This window comes from Glandiceps talaboti, chromosome 4 (assembly GCF_964340395.1).
Source record: "Glandiceps talaboti chromosome 4, keGlaTala1.1, whole genome shotgun sequence".
Classification (NCBI taxonomy): Eukaryota; Metazoa; Hemichordata; class Enteropneusta; family Spengelidae; genus Glandiceps; species Glandiceps talaboti.
Window position 1 is genome coordinate 21,324,621 of NC_135552.1, and position 13,626 is coordinate 21,338,246.

Sequence of the window (13,626 nt, forward strand, 5' to 3'; positions counted from 1 at the left end):
GAGAAATTAATCTGGAATCTGAAACCTAATCTACAAGTTGCTTGTTAGTGTCAAGTATATTGCGAAGACAAACTTAATAAAAAATATTTCTTTGCCAGGCTACACTAAGATTTAGTAGAGGTGAAAGAGCCAGGGACCCAGTTTTAAATATTTATCTCTGTGTGTTTCCCAGGACTATCAAAACTTACAAGGTCACCATCTTGTGAAATAAAGACATAAGATCAGAAAAGAGGTTGCTATGGGTGACTTCATCTGACAAAATGTGATGACAGAGACATCAGTGTGTGACTTAAATACAACCTCTTTATATTCAGTTACCGTGGGATACCTTTAGCTCAGCTGTATCATCATTGCACCAAGTACATAGTACATTTGTATTCTTCAATTAATCTGATATGCGAAATAAATTTTTTTGTTCATGGATTTCCATCAAAATACTCAACACAAATAATACATTTTAGAGAATTTGATGACTGACTTCTAAAAATATCTTCTTGGTAGAAATTTTTGACTCAAATATTTAAATCAGATATCACATTCTACAAGATTTGATGCTTTACTTAACATTTCCTTCACAGTATTTTGACGATTCAGACAAATTTTTACGAGAAATGTTATATGAATGTAATGGTATATGTATCTATCTTGCTCTCTTTCCTTACATCATATGCATTGCACAGTTTAAGTTGAGATGACCGTTATCAAGTGTACATCTTGAATTCTCAATTTCAACTTGCTATTTTCTGAATAAATTGCATCTGTATTATGTATGTGAGATGAAAATAATACATGGTTTGTTTTGATAGAGCACGACAGCTGCATTGTGTGTTTATTTTTTTTATATTTCTAGATCAAAGCACACTGGTAGGTTTTCATATTCGATTGGCTACTTACAGATGTAAAAGTAGGGGAATGTGTTATTTTGAATGTAGAAAGTACACTATGACAGCTGTTAGCTACGTGAGTCTACCAGCTGTTAACATTATGATTTGTAGGAATCTATACATGTAATAAGGCACAAGTACTGCCAATTTGGTTTTCACAAAGTTTTATATTGACCTCAAGTCCAGAGACATGCACAGTTACATGTAATGCATATAAGTGCTGCAACATGACCGTGTAAAGTTACAACGGTACTTAATTCTTCTAAGCTACCAAGTTTGCCTGTCACAGGCTGTACCTAGCTTTAGCAAAGCATAAGACAGACAAACTTGGTAGGCTGATAGAATTCAGTTTTAACATTACACAAGTGCAGCACTACAGACTGTGTCTGCACAGGGTATTTATACAGCCAAATTGTACTATCTAAAGCTCTCTTGAGATAGGAACACTACGACAAGTCTCTGGGATATCTGGACCTCATTACATGTAGATGCACTCACAAACCAGGTTCTCAGAAGCAAGTGATTGCATTTTGAGAAGATGTGAGAGAACAATTTCATCAATGAACATATCGTGCATGTAACTGTGTATCTGATGTTCCTTTTCTTCATCTACAGTATTTTTAAAAGCTTATTAACTTTCTTTTAATTCTAACTTTTGTCATAAATGTCATGTATCTATAATCCACTGCACAGTGCTCAGGTAGATACTGAGACTACACTAACCTGGTCTATCATTCTATTTTCCCTTTCTTTCCTTCAAGTTAAGGTATACGTGGATTCCCATCTCAGTAATTTGAGCTTAAAATATACCATGTGCAATGAATTTCATAAAATCCATAATACATTGCTCAGGTTGAATTCTATCTAGGCTACAATAATCTGGTCTGCCAATCTTTCTTTTTTCCCTTATTTTCTTTCAGTTAAGATTATGTTGTTTCACATCAAATTCATCTCAGTAAACCTTAGCTTAGATTCTAACTCTGGGTGTGATATGTGATTCTAACTCTGGGTGTGATAAGTGATTCTAACTCTGGATATGTCAATGTCACTTCTCCACCACATGACTCATCAAGCAGGTTACAATACTCGGCTACAATGACCTGGATCTACACCACTTTTGTCCATTTTTTTTTTCTACAAATTTAGATACATATGATGTTGTTTGTCATGTCATAAATTCTTCAAGTTTCACTTCCCAATCTGAATCACCACATAGGTGACAGAATGATACCAGGCTAGGTCATCATGCAATTGTACAATAATCTGGTCTGCCAATATTTTGTTTCATCTGTATTTACTTCAAATTAATGATATATGAAGTACTGCATCAAGTACAATCCCACCCATTTGTTGGTATTAGCTACTGTCGTATTAAGTAGTAAAACTTTATCCTAGAAGAGGTCCAGATCATGAGAAATGTCAAATGTCATACGTTTCAGTGACAGTTGAAAGCTGCTAGTGGATTAGTATGATTAACAGACTAACTTTAAAGTGATTAAAATTTACTTACCATTCCTTTTAAATCATTTCCCCTAGGAACACCCACTGCATAATCATCCTCGCTATCATGTGTGAAGTCTCCAACGGCAACGGCATAACCTGGAAGATAGAAAAAAAGTCTCAGTAGTAATGCAAACATTTTGTGATTTTGTGATCAACAATGTATACAGTGAAAGTGGCACTGTATTACACTGAGGCCCTATTTTTGAGTAATGTAAGTGTGTTACAACATGCATACACAATACAAGATGGCAATAGCATAACCCGGAAGGTCTTGGAACATCTCTGTAGTAACACATTAACATCTTGTGATTTTGTGATCAAACAACACGTAATACAGTGAAAACTGGCACAGACTGTAACTGCAGTCCAGTTTTAAGTTGATGTGAAATGGCCATACCTTATACTACAACTATTAATATTAGAAGCAAGCTGAGTCAATATCATGATAGAGTTGACAACATGTACAAAGAAGCTTTCTATCTGAGACTGTAACATGTTTTCTTAATTTTAGGTACCTACAAAATTATGTCATATATTATCATTTTTAAAACTGAATTTTTGATGTTACCTGTTACTAGACATAATTCAACATATATGGGATTGGGCAAGGTATAGTAAAGAACCTTTAAATATGAAACACTTTAGGTAACCATCGAAAACCACAAAGTTACAAACTCTGCCCCTTATATATTAACCATCATTGAAAAATCTAGGAGATGGGAAATCATTTTAGTTATATCACCAGGATCATTGATTGGTGAACTTACATTAAAAATAACTAAGAAGAACAAAAGGTTTAACAAGTGTAGCAAAAATTCATACATAAATCTGTTTTGAAAAATGACCCAAAAACCTTCTAGGTATACTGTATAATGTATCAAGCAATGTGTCAAATATTGTACCAAAATTTGCGAGGCAATTGAATTTCTATTTTGTATGCATACACTGTAATTGTGCAGGATATGCTGCCCAATCATATCATTTTTGTATTATGAATTAATGGGTATACAGACTACAATAACCAATAAATTAAATATTATAACTAATTACATGACCTTAACAATAAAAAAAGTTATGAAATTATACTTTAATTCCTAATATTTCATATTATAAAGTCATTACAATGACTACTGAAGCCGTTATCTACATTTCAATCAAAAAGTTGAGACAACCCAAATGGAAATTGTACCACTTAAAGCTGAAACAAACGATGCAGTCAGAGTGAAAGTGATGGCTTAGCGATATGGTCAGTACACATTGATGGCTGGGTATTTAAGACTGGCTTTCACTTTAATGACTTCATGACAGAAACAAACAAGTGTTTGATGAGCATTCTATTTCTGTGATGTGAATATAATAGTATCTTGTCTTGTCTTTCTACTTCTAAAGTACCTCTGTCATTTCATTTAATGACTGTGTTATACTTTTAAGTTTCACTTAATAGATTACATAAATTACATTATGTAAATTTGTTTTCAAAGCTTTCATGATTCACCATGAAATAATTTGTAAATATTAAGATAACAAGTTGTAACTCTGTACTAACAGAACCAGGAGGACATACATCTGTTTGTTTTGCTTTTGTTTATGGTATAGTAACCCCATTGCACATAGGCTAAGGCCTTTGAAATGCAATAAAAACTTTATTGTACTGTCAGTTTATAATCAAGGCAACTCTGACTGCAATATGGAGTCGGGTATACTTTAAAGCATAATTTTACAAGATATTCATTCACTTAGTTTATATTTTTCTTTTTAAACAATGGTGACCTTTATACGTGTATGATTAGGTAGGTATAATATTGTAAATAAGTAAAAGTGTGACATAGTTACTTCAGAATAGTTGTTGTCACATACATACATACATACATACATACACAAGTCACAATATTAGTGTGAATATCTTGAAAAATATTAAGCATACTCATAAAACACTATGAGGTTTCATTAGTGGTAACGCGCAATCATGGTACAGACACATGTATTGGAAGCAATGACCAATTCTAACTATTCCTAATCATGCTAATGACCGTCTACTTTGGCTGGCATGTGAAAAATGACAGCTATGGAAAGTATTGGTATTACATAAGAATATAAATACATATAAATATACATGAGGCAACTTGGTTTAGAAATGATTTAGTGCTCAGATGTGAGTTCAGTTCAGGATTCAGGACACTGCCCTAAATACCAAACTGAAGTATTGCAGTGTAGGAAATAAAGAACCATGTCTGATGTGCTCTATCAGTCTGGATAGAATGTTTGAAGTGTGGTATCCCTGACAACAGCAAATAGGTTAAGGATATTTCTCAATATTCATAAGTCCCCGTGTTATGAACAGGTATTACAGATAACATTCTACAAGTCCCTGTGTTATAAACAGGTATATATATAATCAATTGACTATATTCAGTCCACAAGTCACTGTCATGGAGTAAACTTGACAGCAGTCTCGTAGAGTGTATTCCTGAGAACAGCAGTTTGCAGCTTGCTTTGATATCTCTGGCTATCTTATCTTGTCAGTCAACTTGTATGTCAGTCAGTCAGCTGTTGACATGTTGGCATTCACAAGCATACATGTATTGATTGATTTACTGTAAACACCATGTAATGCTTTCTGTATTCATTCTGGATTTCTTGATGTACATAAGCAACAATGTTTTCATCTGTTGTTTTATGTACATATTTGTTGCAATAATATTTTCAGATGTTGTTTTTATGTACATATTTGTTGTAATAATATTTTCAGATGTTGTTTGATGTACATATTTGTTCCAACATTGTTCTCATTTCTGTGTTTTGATTTACACAATTATCTCAACATTGCTAGACTATGAGTATGACACTGCTGCTCATGATGGGCTGTAAGACAAACTAGATCCTTACATGCATCTGGGAAGCAGAGATAGGAAATACCCCTTGCAATACAAATTGTAAAACTTGATGCGTCTCTGCCAAAATTATCCCAGAGACTTTTGTTAACATTACTATCTCTGCCAAAATTATCAGAGACTTTTGTCACTATTACTATCTCAAGAAGCTTGGGGTAGTAACACCACTACGACAAGTCTCATCAAATTTTACACACCAATGTGCATTTTCAAGGCTCTTTAGTCAATTTCAGAGGAACACTTTCACGTCTCCTAGATGTTTTTCTCTTTTTTTCATTTATTCCACAAATCAGGCATGTGTCACTTTTCTCAGGACCTGGGTCATAATTTCTGAAGTTGATCCTTATATAGGAAGGAGAAAACATGTGAAGACCAAAATGTGATGTTGACTATGAAACTCATTGAAAGCTGCAAAATGTACATCATTTAAACTTAGCGTGATTTAATACACTAAATTGTCCATTTTTATAAAACATGTCTGAATGAAATTCCATGGTAAAGAATTACTGTAAACCTGGGAATGTTTGCTAAAACTTATTTTCACTAATTTCGCTGGAGAAAATTGGTCTTTGAGAACTTGCTGAAGACTGTAAAACCGCAAAATTTTATAGTAGTGAAAAACTATCTAGGTTTACAGTACTGACATTTTTATAGTTGTCATCCATGATGTATGGATTGTGTATATAATGATTCAAAGTAGAGTATACATGCTACTGACAAGATGCATGTAAATCTGATACCCAGTAATGGTATCTACAAGATACTCATCTAGGTTCAGATTCACTTACAAGATCAATGGCAACACTGCACTTTTTTTATTTATTTACAGTAGCTGATTTATGGAAAGTCTATTATAACCAATGTCATGACCTTTCTGTCATTGTGTATTGCCAAGCAAATACTTCATGTTATGATCATAAAAGTCTTAGAAGCATCACATTGCCAAGACATGACAGGAATTTAGGTTTATTGATGAATAGGTGACATTCACCATGTCTACTTGTGCTATCGTAAGCTGTGTTAAAATTCAACATGCTAGTTGGAAATGTATGCAGTGACACTAAATACTTGATCTCTCAGAGCAATCTTTGTATTTGCCAGGAAAGAGAGGGGAGTTCACATTAAATTTTCATTTGTCAAGAAACATGCAGCTATCTGAACAACCTGATTTACTAGTACATGTAGATACTAATAGAGGAACATTTACATGATTTAAGCCCTAGAAGAAACTTAAAGGGAACAAAAGTGAAGCCAGTTTGGCCTAAAAAGCATTCCTCATGCTTACGAAGCGTAGAAGAATCATTTTCACCAAGCCTGCAGTAGGTCACATAGGTGACTTCTGAAATAGAGTTACAAAATTGGAAAATCTGGCATAGAAGAGATCTACTGTAGACAAGGGCCAATGCATCATTGGTATGTAAATAATGATACAGGAGCTCTAAGTTGACTTCAAACTTGTTTGATGTGTGTACATTATAGCTCCTAGCATTGTTTATTTATGCATGATGCCTCACCCCAGTAGTTACTCAACTATTCAACAACACATCAAATCTACTTCAAAGTTTAAATACATACAACTTAATGTCTGCAAAAGGTGCTCTTTTTTAAAAAAAAATCTATTTCAATCTATGTTCTATTATTAATGAGTAGTTTTCCTTAGTAGTATAGATAGATTAATTCAGTTTATACTTGTTCTTTGTTTCATTTTATTGTGCCTTTAATAATCCCCCCATATATTTTGTGTACTAAATAAATAAAAAAATTAATATCATCCTTGTAACAAACACAGAGCTCTTCTGAGCAAGATTGGTGGTTTTTGTCATTCTTGTTCAGAGAAGTTGCATATGCTGTAACATGGGTGGTGAAAAGTGGTTTCAATGGCTTCTAAGCATAAGAAATGCAGCAAAGGTGACATCAGCCTCATTTTTACTCACCTTAGAACTCCAAATGAGAATCAAGTTGAGTCTGTTAAGAGAAATTCTTTTTTGTTTCACATGAAAAATACTACAAACTCTGTTTTTATATGGATTGATAGATTGTATCCACTGTTATGGTAGATGTAGATGTATACCCTGACAATAAAATCATTCTAAAAGATACAAGTAACATTGACATTGACTTTCAATTTTCACTTTCCAGTACTACATTTCTTTACCTGCATAACTGTTGTCGTCTTCTTCTGGACCTTCTGGGTTAAAACGTGACTCAGTGTACAGAAGACCTTCTGCATAAATCTGACCTGTAAAATAATGGGTTCAAAATTTCAATCAAGTCTGCTCTCACATTATTAGGCTCACACTAGTTAACTTCAAATGTAAGGTCAAATGTGATACAATGCAAGGTGATACAGATCGATTGTCACTTCTGTATCACACAGTGATGTGATGTGATGTGATGTATTGTATTGTATGGTATTGTATTGTATAATTGTAATTTGTAGTGTATTGTAGTGTAGTGTAGTGTAGTGCATTGTATTGTACTGTGCTGTGCTGTCCTGGCCTGTCCTGTGTTGTGCTGTGCTGTCTTGTGTTGTGCTGTGCTGTGCAGTGCATCATGCTGCACTGTACTGTACTGTACTACTGTACTGTACTGGTCAATGTATAATCATCTGTGACAATTCATACACAGAGATAGATATAAATTTATGACTGTTCAATGTACATACAAGTTATAACCTGATCATTTGTATACATGTACATGTTATACATGTATAAATGTTGTCAACGTAGCATTTTCTTTTGTGAATACTATGAATGCATAGAATATTTCAAAATATTCCAACCATTTCAATTATTTCTATATTTCCTTTACAGGTATTCTAGACTGAGACCTTAGTCATTGTTTGAGTTTAAAATTACTGTCCCGGATCATTGTATAAGTGTAGGTACATTGTACCTATTGGTAATTAATATTGGCCGCAAAAAATGATAAAAATTCTTTCAGTCTACAGGTGTTCTAACTATCATGAAATATGGTGTAAAAGAAACAAAGAAAAACCTTTACATATCAAGTTTGAAAAGAAGATACAGGTACCATACCTTGCCAGTAGTAGCTACCAGGTGCTCCAATAAGTAGAAAGGATTTATCCTGAAATGAGATACACAAAGGTTTGAGATGAAAATCTCCCTAAGATGATTGTAAATAGTGAAAAACAATTATTATGTACCAGAAGAATCAATACGAAATATATAAATAATGTATGAATAAAATTGTGATTAAAGTAAAATTAATGTAAATGTAATGCCAAGTTATGCTAAATGTTTTAGTGTATTTCGGGTTGACTCTGGGTGTGTTTTCAGGTGCACCACAGGCACTCTTAATTACTCAGATTCAAGTACATTGTACCTACATTGCAAAAGCTTAGTAGCCTGGAATCCATGCAGATTTTAAGTTTTAGTTTCTCCTCAAAACTTAAAAATCTCCATCTGCATGGATTCCAGGCTAAAAACTTGGTGACCAACCTCTCCTGTACAAGACCTACAACGTGTCTAGAAATGATAGAGACACTTTGGTCCAATGCCAGCATTTCCACAACATTTTCATCAACAAAATTTAGAAGTTAGAACTCCTGTACATCTTTGATTTACTTGCAAGTTCACGTTTAATAAAACAGAAAAGTAGTGTAAAACATGGCCTGGTACATGTATCCATGCGAATGAGGGTTTTGAATTTCCCCCATCATGAGATGGGGAAATCAAAATTTGAAATCCCCATTCGCCTGGATTCTAGACTATGTAAAACATGTTCATGAAAACCACGCTAGAAGTCTGTAGTTGTAGTTAAATTTCAAAATGTAATATTTACATAGTAATACAATCTAAGACTGCTTTTTAAAGAGCATTGCAGCTTAACAATGTTTCCACAATACAGTACATGTATTTAAAGTTGGCGACTAGGTTCACTCTACCATTAAATGGTTTGTTTTCATAACACTGGTGTGCAAGACAGACTTCTTTATTCCTGGTAATGGCGATACTTAGTAATACAGCATGCTTGACAGGCAATGGGTTCAGCAACATGTACTGGTATTTAGAAACTTGGAATGGGTGTTAGGTTCAATTTTAAAGGGAGTGTCACTCTATTTCCTTAAGTTGTATACTAAACTCACATTACACTAGGACAGTAATAAATGTCAAAACTTGCATCATTAAAATGTTAAGCAGAAACTTGGAGATTCAATTTAAACACATCGTTAACTTCACAAAATAAAGTCTTTCAGAAATTCCCATCTACAGACTCTGAGTCTGACATTCACATTGAGTTACCAGTAAACCATTTTCTGTTTTTTCTCCATGTACCTGTTTTCATTAATGTATATGTTGTAATTCTGTATGTCTCTGGAGAATTTTATCACTTTATAAATTCCAAATTTTATTATAATACCTCTGTTCATGTACATTTTTATATAACATAAGTGCATATGACCTTGCAAATTTCATTTGTCAGGTGATTGCCTTAAACATGTTAAACTCTTGCTGAAGAGTTCTCACATTAACCTTAAAGGAAATGAAATGCCTTGCCATGTTTTCGACATAAAATCCAGGCTTGATCTGTGTTAGATTTAGCGTTAGATACTAAGATAGAGTGCTAGTCTGGCTTTTTTCCTCTCACTGCATACATGTATTTTGTATTGCCTATATGTACATACATAAATCTACATTTAATGTGTTCCCACTAACACACTGTAAAACAAATTTAACTGCCTACTGCAGGTAGTGCAAAGTAGGGAGAAGACAAATGTGCAAACACTATCAATTTCCACAACACCAGCCATCCATGAATTAACACCTAAAGGGTATTGATTTCCAGTGTAAAAAACAAAGGTATCACTTTCTGTCAACAGTCAACAGCTACTGGATTTATCAGGACACCTTACAAGTCTCATATGTTTCAATGTTTGCATTCTTTGTGTAATCTGGTCTTGATTTGTCTTCAGTCTATTTAGATGTATTATGTATATGGTAATGTAATGTGATGTAATATCATGTACATTTCTGGTGTGATGTAAGTTCATGTAATGTGTACTTGAAATCTGGTATGGTACTCTCTTGTCAATTAGCATCAAAGGTTACACTGTGTAGTAGTGTTGTTGCTGGTGCCTCCTTTTTGGTACAAACATACTGATCTTATCACTCAGTATGGAAAATAAGTTGTACACCAAAGGGAAATGCATAAAAAAAAGATCAAAGATCAGACAAAAAGCAGACAGTTTAAAATGCTGCAGGCCTGGAGCTGGAGGCTACACTTCTTTTATCTGATATACCAGTACTTACTAACACATGCACGTCTTGTCTTTAGTAGTATTATATGGGTGGCTGGCACCCGGGGTGAGAGGGAGGTTTCCTGCCAAGCATACACATACTGTACACCCGACAAACATTAGGGAACTTCACTTATAATATCTCAATAGACACAATTGTTGATTGCAAAAACTTGTGTAGGTTTGATCATTGTATCAGACAACATGTAGCTTGGAAAAATGTCCGTTAAAAGACACTTCAGATTTAATGAGAGGAAGAGGGGGCTTTTTCCATCAGAAGTGCACTGCATTGGTAGCAAGCTAGACAACAACTAGCCTGTCAGTTCACTGGATCTGTGACTCTCTGCTACACTTGTTTTATGTGAATACATCACCACAAGTGTAGTAAAATCACTTATCATGTAGACAGACAAGTAACATTATGCATATTGCAAAAACGTGTAACATACATGTACATGCAGTTATGTCTACTAATGGTAGATTAGCTTGTCATCTGGTAGAATGTGTGTCTTTGCTGTACAATTCATTCATGATTTGGAAATCCAATAGAAAATTATGAATGAATGTAGTGAAGTCATAGATTCAACCAGTAAACAGGCTTATAGTGATGATTAACTAAGGAAAAGTACAGAGGGTGTGTAAAAATTGTTCCTACCATGTTTAACTTGGTAAATCTGTTTGGAAACAAATACCATTGAATTGAATTGAGTCTCAATAAACGTACATTGATGGATTCACTTACTTTTGTTATGTCTGCACTCATGCCAGCTTGGCAGGAACCCAGGGCATACCAACCCCATTCAGCTGTATAAAGAGAATACAAATAGGTTAATACTGCTCCAGTGACAACATGAATCCAATCTCCTACTTGACACTAACTCAGTTCAGGCCAATAATCTTTGCTTTTAGCTCTGTGGGTGTTAGATGAGCATGAAGGAGGACAGGAAGCTGATTGATTTTTCTTCTCTTTTTATCTTTTTTTTTTTTTTTTTTTTTTTTTTGGGGGGGGGGGGGTGATTTTCTATAATACTTGATACTTCTATACATGTACATGTACCATTGTAACATCTTTCCTTGATAGCAAACAACATTCAACATAGTCCTGCTTGTAAGTTGTAGATGGCGTTAGTAGGCCCACTCAATTATAACACTGTCCAGAATCAAGTCCAAACTTTATCTGCAAGCAGGACTAATTTCAACCATATCTACACCAAACAGGCTAAAAATCATATTAAAAACATACATGTATTGTGAAAGCCAAAGGTGAAAATAATATATCAATTTTCAAATTTCAAATTATTTCTGTCTGTCTCCCTGTTCTGATGATAATCTCACCAGAATAACTTCAGCATCTCAGACAATCTGAAAATAATTATACCTGAGCCATAATGCATGGATTGCTGTCAGGAAACATGATTTGATAGTCATTTTGGTATGCTTGAATGATTGATTGTCATAATAGAAATCATAAAACAAACGATCACAAAGTAATATAAGAGAAATTTATAAATCTCTGAAAATTGACCTTAATCATCTCAGAGCAATTGAAACGAGAAACATAACGATAGGAAAGTAATCTAAAACAAATGTATGTGAAAATTGACCCCAATCTCCTTGGAGCAACTGAAACAATATTACATGTAGATATCCTAGCACTGTATTTAGATAGGTTGCTGGGAAATCAAGTCATATTTGACCAGCTTAGATAGTGATTTGCCGTAAGCTATAAGGTAACCTCTGTTATATACACTATACCAAAATCATCAATCTCTCATCACAGTATATCATTATAGGTAATTTCTTACAATCTTAGGTTAAAAGGTCACAATAATGACTACAATAAATCATCTAGATCTCAAGCTAAAGTTTAAGTAATATCAATTGCAAATTAGATATTGAAAATTTCTATAACACACTGATCTGATTTTCCCCTAGGCCATTTGATAAGTGAAAAATGTAGGTCAAAACTCTATAATTACCTCAATCAATGTAACTTAATTAACAAAACAATATGTTAGCTTGTTACAGAAACCACCCTCACTTATATCATTATGGGGGGGGGGGGGGGGTTTAGAGCTAGCACTGTACATGTTACATGGACACAGAATTATGCATAATTCAAAACCAGTAATTAAAAGTATCAGTATAACAATTCATATATTAATAGCTGTTGGGTTAATTAAGATTTTTATTTTAGTATGTTTCATTTCTTATTTTGATGAAAATACAATGTAATAATATAGATTCTCATAAACAAAACAAAAAACAAATTCATGAAAATATTAAAATGCAAAAATAGCCAACAAATGTGAAAGAACAGTTATATTATAATCAATATATATATTACTGTATTTAACTCATAAGCACAAGATCTAACAGTGTCAAATTATTGGCTGTATGTATAAGTACATGTAATGTGATCTTCAATTTTGTGTTGTATATTTGCAAGTCAACTGTCTTGTATGTATTTTATGTGTCTATAATTGGGAAATTTGATAGTTGTGATTATAAACCATAATTTCTTTTCCCATATGTTGAAGATATTTAACTTCAATTGAGATAGTGATTTCTTTGTATATACTCCTCCATAATTACTACCTGGTAAATTTAATAATTCTTTGCATACTTTCTATATATCTTTTCTTTTGTTTTGTGATTACTTCCATGAAACATCCTCTATTCATATTTCATGGTACTGTAAGTACCAAAATTTCAAATTGGAATATTATTGATCATGCTAAAACATTCTGAGATTGGGAATTTTCAAAAATCTTGACCACTGTTCTCAGAGTCTCAGTGGATAAAATGAGATTAAAAGACATAGTGTCAAAATTGAAAATCTTGACCACTGCTTCCTCATAGTGGATAATTTTAGATTGAAAGGCATAACATATGCATGGATACAGTCCAAGGGGAAGATAAATTTATCTCAGCATTGGTATGGGAGAGGCATCCTAAAATTAACACACAGGCTGTATTGGGTATATCCTTTCAGTAATGAAATATATGTTGTGCGTATTACATTTGTTAAAAAGAAAACCCAACCTGATATGTTAACTTCTTCCCTAAAATTTAACAATAACAATTG

General features: G+C 33.5%; 1 protein-coding gene across 1 annotated transcript in view; it reads right to left on the reverse strand.

Moving 5' to 3' along the window:
• Window positions 1-13,626, reverse strand: part of LOC144433956 (integrin alpha-8-like) — a 73,791-nt gene that overhangs the window by 43,490 nt on the left and 16,675 nt on the right. The window contains exons 5-8 of the mRNA XM_078122372.1: window positions 11,281-11,342; window positions 8,317-8,365; window positions 7,434-7,517; window positions 2,395-2,483 (exon numbers count right to left, since the gene is read on the reverse strand). Coding sequence (XP_077978498.1) covers window positions 2,395-2,483; window positions 7,434-7,517; window positions 8,317-8,365; window positions 11,281-11,342 — 284 coding nt within the window. The remainder of the gene's footprint in view (window positions 1-2,394; window positions 2,484-7,433; window positions 7,518-8,316; window positions 8,366-11,280; window positions 11,343-13,626) is intronic.